The sequence below is a fragment of the Mesocricetus auratus genome, unplaced genomic scaffold (assembly GCF_017639785.1).
Source record: "Mesocricetus auratus isolate SY011 unplaced genomic scaffold, BCM_Maur_2.0 Super-Scaffold_100691, whole genome shotgun sequence".
NCBI lineage: Eukaryota > Metazoa > Chordata > Mammalia > Rodentia > Cricetidae > Mesocricetus > Mesocricetus auratus.
In genome coordinates this window covers 53,601,073-53,621,378 of record NW_024429267.1, presented here as the reverse complement: position 1 = coordinate 53,621,378, position 20,306 = coordinate 53,601,073, and the positions used below count along the sequence as shown (strand labels likewise).

General features: G+C 40.7%; 1 protein-coding gene across 21 annotated transcripts in view; it reads left to right on the top strand.

Annotated features, from left to right (window-relative positions):
- The window catches only part of Rbms3 (RNA binding motif single stranded interacting protein 3), a 775,988-nt gene that overhangs the window by 563,682 nt on the left and 192,000 nt on the right, over positions 1-20,306 (top strand). For all 21 annotated transcript variants that reach the window (XM_040740056.1, XM_040740054.1, XM_040740066.1 and 18 more), the window contains one exon: positions 307-386. In XM_040740056.1, the coding sequence (XP_040595990.1) occupies positions 307-386 (80 nt within the window). The remainder of the gene's footprint in view (positions 1-306; positions 387-20,306) is intronic.

The window sequence follows — 20,306 nt, the reverse complement described above, 5'->3', positions numbered from 1 at the left end:
TTGAATGTTTTCAACTGCCAAGCTGCCTTGTGTGGAAGGAAGAAAAGGCCTCAGGTTAGCTCTGTGACATCCACTTGGGCAGCCACATGGGGATGACACATTGAGCAATGATAACGTTGTCAAATCCCGGGAGCCTACCATGGTAGCTATGGCAGCAGATGGTAATTCATGTACGTTGTACACACATCAAGGTAAGTAAGCATCCCCACCCCTCCCTTATTGCCCTCTCTTGCTTTTTTCCATAAGCACAACTTGACAAAAATATATAATCTCATGCTCATTCTACCCATACTTTTTTCCTCCTAGAATGGAGTCTACAGAAAAATGTGAAGTGGTAATTCAGCATTTTAATGGAAAATATCTGAAAACACCACCAGGCATCCCAGGTAAGAAATGCCTTCAGAAGTCACTATTTTAAAGTGTCTAGGCTTCCGGCCATTGTTAAATCATTTACGTACTATCAGGGTGGGCTGTTGTAAAGATGCATTGGTTCATTTCTCTTTTCTTCAAATCTGTGTGTGTTGTGTAGTATGTGTGGGGTATGCCCATGTGTATGTGAACACACATGCCCCTACACTCACATGAGAGGGCTAAAGAGGAACACTGGATGTCTTCCCTGTCAATCTCCTGTTTATTCTTTGAGACATGGCCTCTCAATGAACTGGAAGCTGGCCATTTTGGTTACACTGCTGGCCAGTGAGCTCCAGAGATGTGCCAGCCTCCATCCCCCAGTGCACAGCCATGCCTAGCTTTTTACTTGGAAGTTGTGGGGGGGGGTTGAACTCGGGCCCTCATGCTTGTATAGCGAGCACGTAACCCATAGAGGCAACTCCCCAGTCCATATGTGTGTGTATTTAAACACTGTGTAATAGCTGGTTTCCCGACTGTCTCAGTGATTCTTCATTGTTCCGTGTTTGAATTTGTTCTGCTGATTCCCTGAAGTGGTTTAGAAGGAAAGCAGAGCAAAGTACAGGTGTCCTTGAGATGAGGGATGCTTGCGACACTCGACACGAGTGGTGAGTCTTCATCTGCTACATATTAAGTGGCTATGTGGTGAGAGAGTTAAGACAAGCAAGTATGGAAACTATGGCAATTTGACAGTCATGAGATCTGAGTGCAAAAATGTTATATTTTAAAGTAATGTAACTGACAGCTTGAGAAATTATTAAAAGCTCCAATCTATACTATCCCGTAGCATTCTATATTTTCTCAAGGCAGAAATCTTAAGAGTTTTATGTACATTGTAAAAGGATACCACTTTATGTTATTAAGAGTTACATTTACCATAAAAAATAAAATGTATCATGTCTATCAGAATTATGAATGCCTTAACTTGACTTAACCTGCTAGGAAACAAGGAAGGTATTTGATATTGGATGATTACATTGAAAAATAGCTCATGAAACCTGGGCATGGTGGCTCAGAGCTGTCATCGCAGCACTTGAGAGGTAGAGGCAGGAGGATCAGGAGTTCGAGGCCGTCTTCAGCAGCATAGAGACTTTAAGGACTACCTGGGTTACCTGAGATCCTATCTCCAAAAATAGTATTTCATATTAATATACAAAAAGATTAATATTGAATGAAGTGCTGAACTGAGAAAATTATAGCGTCTAAAGAACTTTTTAGTGTATGTTGGTTAATGTATGTCTCAGTGGGAATAGGTACATATATGTGTATATAAATGTGTATTTATTTATATCCTGGGTTTCAGAAATTGCTGCTATAGCACAACTGTCATTGAAATCCATCAGAAGGTTTGGAAATCAGGCTTCTCAATTCCTTAAAACAGATTGAAGTTATACATAAGAAAAATGTAACAAAAGGAGAGATTTTTTTTGGTAGCAAGGCGGGGCTTATGTACTGACTTGGGGAGGATGTTGGGAAAGCAGAAAGATCCTTCCTCAGGATATTTGCATGATGGAGAAGATGCGAAGGCAGGTTTGCTGGATAACCAGTGAGTGTACATGGAGCCAAGCCATGCCTTGATTTCATTCGCTTCCACATGGAACATCCCCCTGGGAACTGACTTCGTCATGATCCACTTTGGAGACATATGGTGTTGTTAAGAAAGGCTGTAACAGTTTTCTTCTCAGCATGGAAGCTGTCTTTGTGTTTTAGGAGACATACTGCAGGCTTTTTTCCCCGTTAGTATAAATAGACATCTCAAGGCATTCTGCTCGGAACTGGCATTGAATAGAGGGTGTATGTGTGTGTGTGTGTGTGTGTGTGTGTGTGTGTGTGTGTGTGTGTGTGTGTGTGTGTGTGTTATTTTTTGAGACAAAAATCTTCTCAGTAGTTTGGTCATAAGGGCTTGTCAATGTCTCCAGGGGGTTTGCCTGCCCACCCCTTGCTCAAGGTAGGATTACAAGCACACACCACCAAGCCTGGATTTTCTGTGTGGGCTGGGGATCTGAACTGAAGTCCTCATGCTTGTGTGGCAAGCTCTTTATTAACTGAGCCATCTCCCCAGATCCTGTAGTTACCTCATCTTAATCTCAGTTTACCAAACAAATGTCTGTATACACAGAAGGCATTGAACTAGGTTTGAATCACATAGTTACATTAAAAAGTTAAAGAAGCCCACTGTGGAAACAATCATTAATTACATTTGAGCACAGATTAATAGGTTTCTTCCCTTGTGTGTGTGTGGGTGGAGACATGCTGAAAACTATCTTGACCAGATGTTTGGAAATACTTTGTTTGGTTTCCCCCAAATGTATGGGTGATTAAAACAATTTAATGCTAAAGACAAAAGAAAGTCCCTAGAGATACCTAAGTGTCCCAGCGTCTTTCACGTGTACACAGGGAGATCTAGCACCTTTTTAATATCATAGCTACATCTAATGATAGCATGGTGCACAGCACGGATTTGCTTGTGGGTATTTAGTCCCATACTATTTTATGGAAACGAGAAAACCAGCAGCTTGACTCAGTTACAATATCTTAGAGGTGAAACTTTATACTTCCGAGGCCTTCCCTCACTGGAATAGAATTAAATATGCAATGCTGATCATCAGGAGTTCTCAAGTTTGCCTTTATTTATGCACAATTTTGGAAGTCAAATAGAGTTTAACAAAAGCTTCAGATGCTAACTGAAGATACTAAATCTTTCATGTGTAAATCTGGGGTGAAATAAAAGAGTGTGCCATAGGAAATAGGTATTTGGAAGGTACAATAGGAAAATATCCCCAGAGGATACAATGCAGATATCATGGCAGGTAGGATCAATTTGAGCATATGTTGCTTACTTGTATTGATGCTCACGGCTTCTGTGTGGGTGCATTTGAAATATTATCCCAGAACTTCCATTTTTTTAGAGTTTAGTGTGTTGTATAATTGTGTGTGTACATGCATGTGTGAGGACTGTTGTGTTCAGGCCATGATGCACATCGGGAGGTTAGCAAACAGCCTCTGTGGTTAGACCTTCCTTGCTTTCCATCTTATTTAAGGCAGGTTCTCTCTTGTTGTTTGTGGCTGTGTACTCAAAGCTAGCTGGTCTCTGAGGTTCTGGGTATTCTGTCTTCATCTCCCCTATCTTACTGTAGACATACTACAACCCCAGACACTCATGCTAATCTATTCTGTCTTTACATGAGTTCTGGAGGTTTGAACTTGGTCCTGATGCTAGTGTGATCAGCCTTTTATGCATGAGCTTCGATAACCCAGAAACTCATCTGTTAATCGGATTTACTCTTCCATTACAAACACAAAGAGTTCAAAGTTACTCGGAGTTACTCGGAGTTCTTTGTCACACAGAAGAGAGTCCTTAAAGTGGTTTTTTAAATAGATGTATTATTTTGATTCATGTGTGTGCTTGCTAATCTGTCTGTGCACTTGTGTGGGAATGTCCATGGCAGTAAGAGAAGTTGTTGAATCCCTTGGAGCTGGAGTCACAAGCAGTTGTGAACCAGTGTGAGTACTAGGATCTGAACTTACATCTTCTGGAAAAACAGTGAGTGTTCATAACCCCTGAGTCATCTCCAGCCTTGTTTCTTTCTTATTTTCCTTCTTTAAGTGACCAGTTTTCTAATTCTTTTCAGTAAAATACTTAAGAGAGCTTGCCCTTTCTGGTAGATGTACTAATAATTTTTAAAATGTCATTAATTAATATGACCTTCTTGAAACAAAAACAAAGGTGAATATGATCAAACACATTTTACAGAATTCTCAAACAACTAATTCAAGAAGGAGAGTTCAACAAATTGAGAAATCCAATCTCCTGCTTTAACATAGTTCAATGGATTTGGGGCCAGAAGTATGTGAATTTGTGGATGTGCACAAGGATACTTTCAATATAGTGATACTTAAAGCCATGTGTAACTGGAGTTTTCTTCCAGTCTAATTCTGCAGCCAATTCACCCCCAAATAAACACACAGAGGCTGTATTAATTATAAAACTGTTAGCCTATGGCTAGGGCTCCTTATTGACTAGCTCTGTCTTAATTATTAACCCATTTATATAAATCAGTGTATTTTCACATGATCTTGGCTTACCAGAGAATGGCCGGACCTATTACTCCTTTGGCGGCTACATGGCATCTCTCTGCCTACCTTTCCCAGAATTTTACTCGTCTCTTTGTCCCACCTATCTTCCTGCCTTTATTTGTCAAAGAGTGTTTTATTCATTAAATAATAAGAGAGGACATCCCCCACATGTGAAGAACCTACAGTCATATGCAATTACATGAGCCACTGTGTCCTGAAAAGGCTGTGGCTAGATCACATACTGAAACATTCCATCATCCTGTCTCACTGAGTCTGGAGTATAGAGCAGTTGATGCTAAGTTCATGTCACTTCCTTCTTTGCTCCAGGATGGTAGGAGGAGGCATGCACACATTGCAGAGCACGCTTCTGTCACCCTTGGCAATGATGGTGACACTTATAGGATCTGCAAGGCTAATTATTGTGTCCAGGTCATACTCTCTTTCATCTCTTGATCCTCCTGGTGCCATTTCTACAGCAGATCAAGAAAAAAATAATTACTTGAATACTAAGACTTGACATTGTTATAAATTGTAAATTCAAAACCATCACTGTTAAGCACATTTTCAAGGATATTATCTAACATTGATCTCATTTATGTAGGCAACACTATTTGTGTTTTGATTAGAGTATGAGTAATTTGATTATTAAATATTAGTTACATTGCTGTTAAGTTTCTCTTTATGACACATATCAATGCAATGTTGAAGGGAATGATGTCAATGACGCATTTTGGATCACCCCAGATCTGTCTATACAGCAAGCCTCTTCCCATTGATTCATAAGTGGCTTAGTGTTAATGAGGGCGTCATGAACCATATTAGAGCATCCCCAAATGGTTCAAATGATGATCAACTGGATAAGGAAGGAGGAAGGAGAACAAATCGGCAGATAGATTATAGCTATATAGAGATATATAAGTGTAGGTATAGATAAATGACAGATATGTATAGATAGATAGGTGGATATATATATAGATGATAGGTAGATAGGTGATTGGTAGATGACACATAGACACAAAAAGATAAATGATGTACAGGCAGATAGCTGACAGATATAAATCTAGGTAGTTGGATAGATAGATAGACTCCAGAATTAAACTATAGAGCATTAGGACACCTGGCTGAGGAAGCTAAAAGAGATCAAACATTACTGTTGCCACAAACAGATAGGAAGGTGAGGCCAGCCTCATGTATTAAATGGTGCCAGTCATTTGAGAATTATATCAGTACCATTAGCAGAAAGATATCCTGCAATATATGCTCCTTCCCCGACAGAGCCAAGACAACACCGTTTTCCATAAATAATACATGTCCTATGTATCAACCTTGATATTTCCTGGACAAAATGAAGGGCCATTAGTTGCTTGCCGGCCTCACGCCAGCCATTTCGGTACTCTGTAATGAATTACACAGCTATGTTGGGCAGCCCCAAAGCTTTTCATTTTCAACAAGTTGACAAAAGCAAAGGCTAAGTTCCCAGGTACTTCACAGCTCTGTAGGGCATGGACCAAAAGGATTGCTGCCCAAGAGTTCCTGATGCAGAGTGACCCACAGTCTGGGAGGACATTCGCATGTGAGGACGTCTATTGAAGAGCACACCCGACAGGCTGCATTGTAGGACAACAAATCATGTTCTGTTCTCAGAGGAGACTTCTGCCTGCGAGCGCACGTTTCTGTCAGAAAAGCTGTCTTTCCAGAAGAGAATGGAATAATCCATTTCTCTTCGTAAGATTTTCTTAGTCTTAGATAATTGCGCCTAATCCCAGCTGAACTCCAGGATATCCGGGAGGGATGAAAGATAGCTTATTATATTATAGAATGCTTTCCATTTTTAATAGACCTTGTTCACAACAGGAGTTTGGACCAGCTAGTAAGACCTAGAGAAATCCTATTTTCTGTGACAGAAACTTTGTTTATCATTTATTGTCTTGACATAGTAAATTCATTGTTTCTTTTTCTTGATATAAGTAACAATATGTAAATTATGAATGTATATGAACACTTCATGAGAATATCAGAAAATAATTTATAAGATTTCTTTTTTGGTTTTTATGAGACAGGGTTTCTCTGTATTGTTTTGGAGGCTGTCGGTCCAACCCGTCCTCAAACTCACAGAGATCCGCCTGCCTCTGCCTCCCGAGTGCTGGGATTAAAGGCATGCGCCACCACCGCCTGGCTGTTTTTTGTTTTTTGTTTTTTTTTCATCATAAGGAAATATGGGGATGGCTTAGTTGGCAAAGACATTTGCTGAAAAGCCTATGGATTTTATCATCAGAGCTTCACATGCACACACACACACACACACACACACAGTGCAGTCATAAATGAAAATAAAACTCATATGTAAAGCAGACTTTGTAAAAAATTAAACCTAGTTGGGTATAAGTTTTGACTTCACTTAGTGCGTTTTAACAATACTTAAGGGGGTTTGTTCTTTCTGTTCTTTCATTTTCTTTAATTTTTTTCTAGATTTTTAAAATTTAAATTAGAAGCAATCTTATTTTGCATATCAATCAAATATCCTGTTGAGATTATATGAACACAAGAAGGGTTGGAAACATACCTCATTTATTAGAGCCTTTTTCCTATAGGATAGGCTCTGGCTTCAATACCCAGGATGGGGGAGAAAGAGGAGAGATGACTGATCTCTGTCCCTTCAAATGGAAGAAGTGGTTTCTGATAGAGATGTCCATCTTCTGAATGACAGATCCATGCGTGAGGTCCTGGCTTGTTTGTCTTCTGGTGGGAACTTCTCTACTCCCCTTTCTCTTCTATTCTGGACAACCAAACTCTAGGAGAATTAGCTTCGTGATATACAGTTTATTGTTCTTTTTCCTTGGGTAGTGATTCTAACATTGGCACATTTGGAAATGCCACCTCTCTCCAGTGGACTGTGAGAGACATGCATGCTATCCCTATCCAAGCCTGCATTATGGCATTTAGCTGTTTTGCTTAAAATCCAAATATTTAAAGGGCAAAGGATAGTGACAGCATTCTTTTTTTATACAATTTTTTAATTTAAATTAGAAACAATCTTGTATTACATGTCAATCCCAGTTCCCTTTCCCTCCCCTCCTCCCCTGTTCCCCACTGGCCCCCTATATCATCCCTTTCTGCTTCCCAGGGAGGGTGAGGCCTTCAATGGGGGATCTTCAACGTCTGTCACATCATTTGGAACAGGGCCTAGGTCTTCCCCCATGTGTCTAGACAGAGAGAATACCCCTCCATGTGGAATGGGCTCCCAAAGTCCATTTGTACACTAGGGATAAATACTGATCCACTACCAGGGGCCCCATAGACTGCCCAGTCCTCCTAATATCCACATCCAGGGGGTCTGGGTCAGTCCTATGCTGGTTTCCCAGCTATCAGTCTGGAATCCATGAGCTTCCTCTTGCTCAGGTCAACTGTTTCTGTAGGTTTCTTCAGCTTGGTCTTGACCCTTTTGCTCATCTCTCTTTCCTTTCTGCAACTGGATTCCAGAAGTTCAGGTCAGTGTTTAGCTGTGGGTGTCTGCTTCTGCTTCCATCAGTGACTGGATGAAAGCTCATGGTTGTCTTTTTGTGACTGTGTTACTTCACTCAGGATGGTTTCTTCTAATTCCATCCATTTACCTGAGAATTTCAAGATTCCATTGTTTTGTTTTTTTCACTAAATAGTACTCCATTGTATAAATGTACCACATTTTCTTTATCCATTCTTCAGTTGAGGGGCATCTAGGTTACTTCCAGGTTCTGGCTATTACAAATAATGTTACTATGAATATAGTGGAATAGACATTCTTGTCTTATGTATGTGCATCTTTTGGGTATATGCCCAAGAGTGGTAGACTGATTCCCATGTTCCTAAAGTACTGCCACTATGATTTCCAAAGTGGATGGATGAGTTTTGATTTGCATTTCCCTGATGGCTAAGGATGTTGAGCAATTTCTTAAGTGTCTTTCAGCCATTTTAGATTCCTTTATTGAGAATTCTCTATTTAGTTCTGTACCCCACTTTTTAATTGGATTGTTTGGTGTTTTGGTGACTAGTTTCTTGAGTTCTTTTTATATTTTGGAAATCAACCCTCTGTCAGATGTGGTATTGGTGAAGATCTCCCATTCTGTGGGCTGCCATTTTGTCTTGTTGACTGTGTCCTTTGCTTTACAGAAGCTTCTCAGTTTCAGGAGGTCCCATTTATTGATTGTCAGTCTCAGTGTCTGTGCTACTGGTAGTATGTTAAGGAAGCAGTCTCCTATTGGAATTCATTCAAGGGTACCTCTCACTTTTTCTTCTAAGAGGTTCTGTGTGGCTGGATTTATGTCTTTGATCCAGTTGGACTTAAGTGTTGTGCATGGTGATAGACATGGATCTATCCGTAGTCTTCTACATGCCAGCATCCAGTTATGCCAGCACCATTTGTTGAAGATGCTTTCTTTTTTCCATTGTATAATTTTAGCTTCTTTGTCAAAAATCAGGTGTTCATAGGTAGACCAATGGAATCAAATTGAAAACACTGATATTAATCCACACACCTACAAACACCTGACTTTTGACATTTATTTTTTTTAAAAAGTCTATGAATATCTGTGCACCATGTGCAAGCAATGGCTATGGGGCTAGAAGAGGGTGCTTCCCTTGGAACTGGAGGTACAGATGGTTGTAGCTGCCACATGGGGGATAGGAATTGAAGCTGAGTTCTCTGCAAGAGCAGCCAGTGCTTGAAACCACTGGGCCATCTCTTCAGCTCCTTAACCCCTTTCTTTTTCTTCTTTTGAACTGAAGTCCTGTGTCTCTCCATCTGGCTGCTGGTCTGGAACTTACTGTGTAGTCATGAGCTTTTTTTCCTGCTGTTGTCACCTCCTGAATGCTGGGTTTACAAGTGTCTGCGGAGCTGGGACTGAAACTCAGGGCTTTATGCTCACTTGGAAAGCACTTAACTACATTTTCACAAAAAATCTAAATTATTATAATTAAATACATAGTAGGGTTGTAGAAAAGAAGTAGAGTTATTGTTGTTGTTGTTGTAAGATTGCTAACAAGCTTCAGAAAGCAACCAGAAAGTGCCATGGTCAGTGGTGTCATAAAATTCTTTGTGAATTGTTTGGCAATTGACTTGATATAATCCTATCATAGCCTTCTGACATATACACACTTAGTTTCTCCACCTTCCTACCTTGGAATAAAACTGACCAGGGCTCAACCAACCCAGGTCTTATGCAACCTTGGAGAACAGTCAACTCCTGGAATAACCCTACAATGATGGGGTTGACCCTAGAGCCTCACACATACTAGGCAGCTATTGTGATATTAAGTAATATCCCCTGACTTACTTTTTAAGTTTGAGACAACATCCCACAACGTCACCTAGGCTAACTGTTTACTTACTCTTTAGCCCAGGCTGGCCTTGAATTTATGTCTACCTTATCAAAAAACAAAACAAAACAAAAAACCGACCCTGACAAAAACAACTTAATGAATAATAGATGTGTTTCAACTGATAGTTCCAGGGCACAGTGAGTGGGAAGTAGAGGTGGCAGTAGCTTGAGGCAGCACCTCCCATCTTATCCACAGTCAGGAAACAGAGAATGGTGAATGTTGCTGCTCAGCTCCCTTCTTCACTTACAGAGTTCAGGATCCTAGCCAGGGGATGGCGCCACCCACAGTGGACCCGTCTTCCCATTTCAATCAACACACAGGCATGCCCAGAGGCTCCTATCCCAGGCCAGTCTAGATTCCACCACCAAAACCTGACCATCACAACTTCTGACCCCCACTCTTCCACCTTGTCTCAGCCTTCCAGTTAGCTGGAATTTCTGGCTTGTAACACTCGGCTCAGAAAAAAAAATGAGTATCTCAAGAATACACAGAAGTTCCCTGGTCCGTATTTTTGTGTCTTGACTCAATCTAATTGCTTTTCTTTGCCAGAAGAATGCTACAATGCTCTGTATCACTAAGTTCCAATATTATTTTGTAAATATTTTAGTTGTCACAATATCATCAAAACTCTAGTGGCCATATGTACATACACAACAAGAGAATGTATGTGAGTTCTGATGTTGAATGGGGTTGGGATGGGGAAGAAGGATATGAGGGTCTCATTTTCATCTCCATGATCATAACCACCTTCATCACCTATTTCTAAAACAGTAACCAGGTTTCAGCTTGTGCACATTTCTGAATGGAAGATTTGACAGGAAAACCTTCCCAAGTCAACAGTAAATTGTTAATTTTGTTTCTAAGGGAGTGTTGGGCTTTGCCTCCTGTCAGTGTCGCTAATGAGTAAGCTATTTAAGTGTCTGCCCAAGTACATCTGATTAGCAAGCAAAGAGAGTTGAGTGGCTTAAGACCAATTAAGGCACAAGCCAGGGAGAGCAAACTGAATAATTAAGTGCTTGGCACACTTCTAAATATACGAATTCATTTAGATTTCATTTAAAACAAATTCTAACCCATTCCTGGATAAATGGTTAGTATTCTGAATTAAATATATTCCAATCTCTCCCAGCAACTGTCAAGATGTCTGCCATATATCCAACTCATTACTTAAGATCTTATTTTTTTTTTAACAATGAAGTCTGCAAAGAAAATACTTTACAAAGACTGTGAATGAGAGCTCTCATTAGGCAGACTCATTTGTTTATCTTATTATCTACCTCCTCTGACTTCTCATGCCTTTAAGCCCATGATTGATAGATTAATTATTTCTCTATTATTTTAGCCTTTTCTAGTTAAAAATCAGAAATGTCCCATCAGAAATGAGGGTGCTCATGTCTGATTTTCTGATTTTCTGTCTTTCAAAAGCCCCCTTTGTCCCATGGTCTGTCAACTGTCTCTAAACAAAGCAACCACAAAAGAATATTGGCATTTATCTTTCCCCACCCTGCCTCTTTTGAAAGAGCTATTTTATTTTCTCCTGTGTGTGTGGCTGGGGGGGGGTTTGTACACACACATGTATGTGGATACCTACAAAGACCATAAGGGAGGCTCTTAATCAATGAGCCACCTCTCCAGACTCCCTTCCCCTTTTTTCTTTAAATAATTATTTCAAAAACTCTAGGAATACAGGTCCTACACTACTTGGTTCAGGCATCCAAACCAATGCTTAGAATTCAGTGATAATAGTAATTATTTGTTAATTGATAGGTAACTAATTTGTTAATATACAGATTCAGTGGGCAGGGCCCAAAGAACTCTTGATCCTACCTCCCAGAATTGTTAAGTATGTTGTTTACATATAAAAGTGGAATTCAGGAATTAAAGGAGACTCAATATAGAAGAACCATGTGGATTACTTGGTGAGCCTAATGAAGACACAGGCATTCTTAAAAGTTTAAGAGGCCAGAGTGAAGCAGGGTAGAGACTGGAGCCACCACCGTTGGCCTTGACTGTAGGGGAAGGTGGGTAATCCTTAGAAACTGAAACTTCAAGGACTTGGATTCTCCTCTCAAGGCTCCAGGATGTGCTGTGGGTGTGCTGAGGTTAGCTCATTGTGCCGGTGTTATCCTCAGACCCCTATGATGCGACTCTATGCTCCTGATGTGTTAAGACACAGGCAGATAGACGGCATGCACATGCTATTAGAAGAATAATCTTACATGATAGTTTGGGACTTCTTTTAGATACACTTCACCCAAGCAATGTTATGTTATTCAACAACTGTTCATATGTAAAACAGGACAAGAAACTCTCATTATCTTAGCTTAGTTTCTTTGTGCCTTTGCAGTAAGATGCGTGGGGGGAAGACTAGGGAACATTGAAAAGAAAGCCCTTACACAGAGAGGTCTCTGAGCCCCAGAACATGTTACTTTTTGTAATTATATATTTTAAATTAGCTTATAAAGCATGGCTTTTCACAAAGCATTTTCATACATTCGTAGTTTTGGTTAATCTACCTCCACTCCACACCCTCCCCAATCCCTATTCCCACTTAAACTTTTAACCCCATCATTCCCTACTCTGTCTGTCTTCTTTCATATAACAAGAACACATTAGATTTTACCCACTAAAATAACATATGAACAAAATAACAATCTAAAATATGCCAGGAGAAGTATTCCAATTAATTCATGCAAATATGTTTCTCATAGGTTTCAACTTTAATATCACCTTGGTAATTCTCAGTATGGAAAAAGCAGAGTGGCTGAGAAAGCAAAATGAAACTTAGAGCAGGTATCGTGTGCAAATTTTAAACGATGCTCCATCCCCGCTCACCTCCCACGAAATGCTGTGTCCTCTGGCTTTAAGTGGTTGTGTTCCCTATGGAAGTTTAAGCTTTAGACACAAATTCAAGTTTTCACGTGTGCTGGAACAGTAAATATAAACATATGTGATATGACAACAAAGAGGATTCCAAGTGATTTTTAAAACTCCCTTGGGGCCAGCAGAATGGCTTAGCAGGCAAAGGATCTTGCTTGACAAACGAGCCTGGCGACCCCAATGTAATCGTCAGGACCCACACAAGGTAGAAGGAGAGAAGTAACTCCACAGAGTTGCGCTATGGTATCCACACATGGCCCATGGACATGCCCACAAGCCAGTCTGATGGAGACTGGTCTTTAGTTGAGGTTTTTGTCTTTCCAAATATGTCAAGTTCACAACGAAGATACTTCTCATAAATGACTGGTGCCTTGGAAAAAAATGCTATTGCAGAGACCCCCCCCAGGGCTCCTTAAAATCCTTTCTGACAATCTGCAGGTATCTTCATCACCATAATAATAAATACACTGTTGCTTTTGCTCTTTGATTTTTCTCTCCACTGGATAATGGTGTCCCATTGACTACTCAGTTTCTGATACTGTGAAGGAATAGAGTGTAGGAAGCTGCCTGAGAAGCAGTCAGTGACTGTATGAGAAGCCAGCTGTAGGGCTGGAGAGATGGCTCAGCCGTTAAAGGCTAGGCTCACAACCAAAAATATAAGAGAAGCCAGCTGTCTTCTGCCAGCTACTCCAGAAATGGCAGAGATTTGCTGCTGATGGTGACATTTTTATTAGTTAAAGAAGGTTTTTTTGCTCTGTAGCCCAGGCAGGCCTCAGTTGGCCACCTTAATGTCTGTTTTGTAGATATAAGCCACTATGATACTTCACAAACTTTAACACAAGGCTACATTCACATTATTTTGATGTTGAAAATAACTTTAAAAAATAAAAGTTGTATTGACTTTCAACTTGTCTATCATTCCAATTTGAGAGTCAATTAAGTAGAAATCTAAAATTTGTGAGTTTTTTGTAAGTGTGACATATCAATAAATATGATATAGATACATCCTGTAAATGAGCATTCAATAACTCTTTAAGAGTTATTGTCCTGAGACAAAGAGAGAAGACATAACCAACCTTGATAACTCTTGGTATGATAACATTTAAATCTTTTATTTTTCTAAGAGTCAGCCAAGATAAAGCTGAGTTAGGATATCCTCTGATTTTTTAAAATATCATATTTTGATAGACTATGTTTAGAAAGATACTTTAATAGGAAGAATTAAGGATGAACACTCATTTCAACATGTCACAATACTGTTTTGTATAAACAAATGTGTATGAAACAGTCTTCAGTGTCTTATCGAATCATAGGCTACAGTGGTTTTTAAAAAAATTTGCATTACCATTTATATTAGTAGGTAACATAGTGCTTGACAGAATATGTGAGTGTTTCTTGAAGGGTTATAGAAACAATGGGCGGGGATTGTGGAGAGGGAGCTGACATTAATTTTCAGTGACCTGTGAGCCTGCCAGATGTGGAAATGGGTCTGAGACTAGTGTTAGAGGCAGAATTTAACAACAGATGTGGCGCAAGGGGCTGGACTGTCACACAGCCTGTAGTGCTTCTCTTAGGCAATTCTGACTTTTGAACTTTCCAGGTGGACTCCACCATTGCAGAATTTCCCGTGTAGAATGCACTGAGGACGAACTTCCTACTTACTAGGTTACTGGATGATAGGAAACACCATAGCAACGAGAATTTAAACCATAGTGTGTAATGAAACACTTTATGTGTGATGGCTAATCTTGTCTACTTGATTGGATTACAGTCACCATGGAAACAAGGCTCTAAGGGATGCTGGTGAGAGATTTTTCTGGATTAGGTTAATTGACTTGGGATGACCCCCTATAAATGACCCCATTAGCTGGAGGCCCAGACTGAATCCAAAGACGGCCAGCTGAGCCACAGCAACTGTGTCTCTCTGCTTCCTGACTGTGAGTGCCCATAACCCATTGCCTCATACTTCAGCCATCATGATTTCCCAGCTATGTGATCCGACTGTGATCCAACAGGAACCTTCCCTTCCTTGAGGGGCCCTAATCAGGTATTTTGTCATAGCAATAAGACAGATAACTAATACAATATGCTACTTGTGCTTGCATAATTTTTTATTTCCTCGAAACATTGAATCTTCCTTTCCAGAATCACATTATCATTAATTCTTTTAAGCTATTGCATTTTAAATTAGTTTGTAATATCTCTAAGGAAATTGTTGGCCTGGTCATTTATAGCAACTAATTATCATTTTAAATGGATAAATTGGTGCCATAGGCAATTTAATATCAATTTCCTCATTTAATTTTTTATATACAGATATGTTAATGTCTTGGATCCCATCTGATGGCGCATTTATTTCTTTCATTGTCACATAAGCATTTTACACTTTTGCTATACTTAATGTTATTGATGCAAAGAACAGCCCTACCCCTGCTTAAGATGTGCTTCCAATGAGAATCTTATGACTGAGGCCCTCTTCACCTGCTGTGGATTAGATGGGCAAGACAGTTAATACTATGGAGAGAGCCACTTGGCCTGTGGAAGAATGAATGCTTCAGCTTCTTCAAGATTTATTGTCAACTACGTGCCTGTGGGAGGTGACAGTAGGCATGGGTACTTGTGGAAGTAGGTGCTTGGAGAGTTAATAAGAACGAGTTATATCCCATGATGCTGCAGTTACAAGTGATTGTGAGCCACCTGGCATGGGTGCTAGGAACCAATCTCAGGTCCTCTGCAAGAGCAGGATACACTATTGACTACTGAGTCATTGCTCAAGCTCAAGGCTTGACTTTGATGCTGATCTGTGGCTCCTCACCAAGCTCCTGATGGAGCCTCTTGGTTCTGTCAGAGTCCAGCAGTATCCTTTTTATAAATGCATCCATGCATTTAACAGAGACTGTAAGCTTTGCAGAGTTCTGCGGGATACAGTGCTATTGGTAGCATTGTTGGTCTGCTAGCATTGTGAGAATATTGCCAGCAACATCTATCTTCCAAACTACGAGTACAATTTAGCACTAGAAGCCTTTGAACTGCAGCCACTGGTGGACATTTCCTTATACCCAGGCAGTTTAAGAGATGACTTTGAGGGACTGGAGGGATGGCTCACCTCTCACAGTTCTTCTAGAGGACCTGGGTTTATTTTCCAGCAGGAATATATCAGCTCAGAAGCATCTATAGCTCCAGTCTCAGGGAGATCTGATGCCCTCTTCTGGCCTCTGAGGGCAGTGCATGCACATGCTTCACAGGCATACATACAGGGAAAACACCCAAACCATTTACAAATAATTTTTGAAACTTAAAAATAAATAAATCCTTAAAAAATTAAAAGATGCCAGGGCTAAGCTTGATGTTTCCACATATTTAGTCTCAGCACCCAGGAGGCAGAGGCAAACAGATCCCTGTGAGTTTAAGACCAGCCTGGTCTACATAGTGAGTTTAGGCCAGATAGGGCTATAAGAGAAAAAAAAAATACCCTTAATAGCAAGATGAACGCTAGTTTTCATTTTGAGACACATACCCAGTTGACATATCTTGCTCTAGAGTGAGGTCAGATATTTATGTTTTCATCTATACACAGAAGGAAGGGTGAGGGGAAAAGGGGAGAGCGAGGGAGGGGGAGAGGAGAGGAGGAAGGGGAAGAGAGCAAGAAATAGAGAAAGGGAGAGGAGAGGAGGGTAAGCAGATGCGGGAGATGGAAAGAGGGAGGGGGGGAGGGGAGGGAAAGAGAGGACCAGAGCCCGGCCTCAGTGATGTACTTCCTCTAACTGCACCTCCTGAAGGTTCATTAACCTCAGACAGCACAGCATCGCCACTGGTAACCAAATGTTCAAACACGTGAGCGTGTGGAGTTCTCCCTCAACCCACAAGTGCACCGCTTGTTCACGTAAGTGTAGGCTGTCATTATGGTGGACAAAGCCACCACTAATCCTTATAGGAACTGAGATCTTTATAATCAGTCACTTTGACCCTGTAGGTACCAGGGCTCAGAATCATTAACCCCACCCTCGTTAACATAGAAACTCTTCTCAAATATAAAAACTACTCAGCTTGTGTGCAAATTTGTCTGGTGTCCATTTCTCTGTCCCTTAACTCTCTCACCATGTCACATTTTTATGGTTATCGTTAATTGCCAAATGGCAGACTCCAGAGTCACCTGGAGATGAGACACTGGGCATGCCTGTGGGATAGTTTATGAATTACGTTCATTGAAGTGAGAAGACCTGCCACTGTGGGTGGTACCATCCCCCAACCCCCCCGTTGGGATCCTGGATTGTGTCATATGGAGAAGTGAGCTGAGCAGCTGCGTGTATGTGTTGTTCCTGATTGTGGATGGGACGTGAGTAGCCGCTTCGAGCTGCTGCCATCTTTGTCTCCCCACCATGATGGATGGGTCATACCCCTGAACTATGAGCTGATATAAACCTCCCCCCCCCCCCCCGCCTTGGTTGCTCTCAGAATATTTTGTCACAGCAATAGGGAGAAATGCTAAAACACACGTTAAATTGCTTTCTCCTATCCTGGGTGTCCATTTGTGATAAAGATGACTTGATGAGTAATTGCTGCATAGTTAACTTGACCCATACTGGATGACAGAATCGTGCCTTCTGAAATCCCAGCATGTCCTCTGATACCTGGCATTTGCATATAGGACATTTAATACAGACACAGAACTGAACCAAAAGCAATTGAATACATTAGCAGGGTTCCTAATGCTCCCTCAATTCTCTCTAAATACTGCATTCAATTAGCAGATGTCTGCAAAGTGAACATGGAGGCCATCAACTATGATGACTCCACATGGAAACATTTTGCCTAGTGTGTTCTTATTTGTAGATTTTTAAATATTTGCATCCTGAAAGCTTTCTTTGGGGTGGATGATGGAGAAAACCCCCTTTTCTTTTGAAAGTGAGAGACCCCTCTTCATCCCCACAGAGGTCAAAGCTTCTCTTCATTGAGCTCCCACTTCATGTTTCTCCCTTCTCCAGATGCGAAGTTAAAACACAAAGTAATGGCCTATGGAAATTAAAAGAAGCCAGAGGAGTATAAAACAAATGTTCTGGGACACCACGCATGCTGTTGGTTGTTACCGTTAATTCTACAGCTAGTAATTAGATGTGTTTTTTCAAATGTATTTTAATATGCAGCTATTCCTCTCAGACATTCCCATTTTCCTAAAAATTTCCTGCAGGGAAGTCCTTGTACATGGGGCTGAATGCCCTATGCTCTATGCAAGACGCCTTTGGCTTTGACAGATGCTTTTTTTTTTTTTTTTTTTTTTTTTCGAGACAGGGTTTCTCTGTATTGTTTTGGAGGCTGTCGGTCCAGCCTGGCCTCGAACTCACAGAGATCCGCCTGCCTCTGCCTCCCGAGTGCTGGGATTAAAGGCGTGCGCCACCACCGCCCGGCAGATGCTGTTGTTTTGATAAATATGATTTTCCCATGATGGTCTAACAAAGTCCTTGGCCAACAGTGGATGGATCTTCTCCTATGGACCTTTGTCAGCAGCCCATTCAGAAAATTTTCATTGACCAGTTTTATTTACAGAGTGGAGCTCTGGCTGCCTGAGTCAGGTTCCGCAGAGAAACAAACTGGTCTTGGACTCAGGAGAATTACTTTTCTCTGTACTTGCTCTTCACGGGGAGGCATCATCTGTGAGTTCTGTCTTTCAATTTCAGAGTTTAAGTATTTGTCCTTTTCTGTACACCTGCCTGTCTTTTGTGTATCTATAGAGTCCCTCCTTCCCCTTCTCTCCCTTTACCTTTCTTTTACTTTTTATTTTCTCTGTGCTTTTTCATTCTCTTCTATGCTTGGGTTGTTCTGTCTTTTTGCTGGGAGTGTGAAGGAAGTCACTGTGTGCCCACTAGTGTCCTTGGTGCTTTATCTTGTTTCAGTTCGAGTCTCCAAACACCCCTGGATAACTAGGCCATGTTCCCTTTGGGAGATTAGGAGACTGAGGTTTGTAGGGAATACGTAAGTTGCCTGGGCTCAGATAGTATAGATGAACTAACTGAACTTGGTGTGTAGAGAATGTATTCTCTACATGGCTCCCGCAGAGACTGCACAGTGGGTAAACTGCTTGTCTCGCAAGCATGAGGACCTGAGTTCCGATCTCCAGAACTAAAGTAAAGGTCATTCATGGTAACATGTGCCTGTAATCCTAGTTATGGCTGGGGATGGTTGAGGCAGAGACAGGTAGATGGTTTGGGAGCCTCACTGGCCAGACAATCTAGACAAGTTGGAGAGCTCTGGGTTCAGTCAGAGTCCCTTGTCTCAGAAGATACGATGGAGAGAGGTTGAGGAAGACATCCAACTGGCTCCCACATGCATGCACACATGTGTACTTCTCCATTCATATATGAACACACAGAGAGAAGGATGAGCATATACATACAACACATACATAGACCAAACTAGATTTGGTAAAATTTCCATATGTGGTCAAAGTTTCCTTTCTTTAATTTCCCTGGGGCTTTTCTCCCAGGATTCCCTTTATTGCTTCAGGCTTGCAGAAGAGTGGGAGCACTGACTGTTGCTTTCTGAAAACCATGTGCTCTGTAGACGGTTTTAATGGGCTATTCTTTTGTTATAAAGGAAGCCAACTTGTTTTGGGACATTTCCTCTCCAGAAAGGGTATTTCCTTAGAAATTAAGCATTGGGGTCCTTCCCCTCACTGCTCTGAGTAGAATGTAAACTTTAAGAGTGAGTTACAGGAAAGAGGGTACAATATTGAAAAAAAGGTTCAATTAAAATTACAGACCCGTGTTTTCCCATCTGTTCACCATCTGTCTGGACTCTCTTCCTTGAATGGATGACAGGATCCACAGAAACCGAATGGGAACTGATCATGTTTTCTATTTTCTCCAATTCCTGAGGTTCCAGAAAGGAAAGGCCTTGCTACCAAACTCTGCTCTCAGTGTTGAAAAGTCCCATTTAGAAAATTGATTACCACTGCTACCTGATTCAAAAGGCCTAGATAGAGCCCCTTCTGTGGTTATCCAGGAGCTGTGAATCTCAGTTATAAAAGAAAGTAATATCTACTTTAATGAAAATAGTTCCTGCAATTTTAGATTAAGATAAAAATAAAATCTTTTTAATATATCCTGTACAGACATTGGATTTTTTAAAAAAATTCAAATGTTTTCTGTGTACAAGTGTTTTGCCTGCCTCAATATCTGTGTGCCATGTGAATAAAGAGTCTGCTAAGGCCAGAAGAGAGCATTAGATCCCATGGAACTAGAGTTACAGATAGTAATTCCTGTGTGTAAGTCACTTTGTAGATGCTGGCAATTGAATCCAGGTCCTCTGCAAGAGCAGTTGCTGTTCTTAATGGCTGAGACATGTTTCCAGCCCCCTAAAATAAAATCTTAATAACACAGTAGAAAGTCTAATAGGATCTTTTTGGGACCCATTTGTCCCATGGCAGTGTGATATCCTTAGTATTTATGGATATCTATATTTATTTCCTTCAGCTGTTCATTGTATTACTTTGAATGGAAGAGTGACATAAGAAATTGTATTTCAGCGTGAATGATGAACACCCACGAGTAAAGGAATAATAAAGAGACCAGGAATGGGAGCAAAGAGAG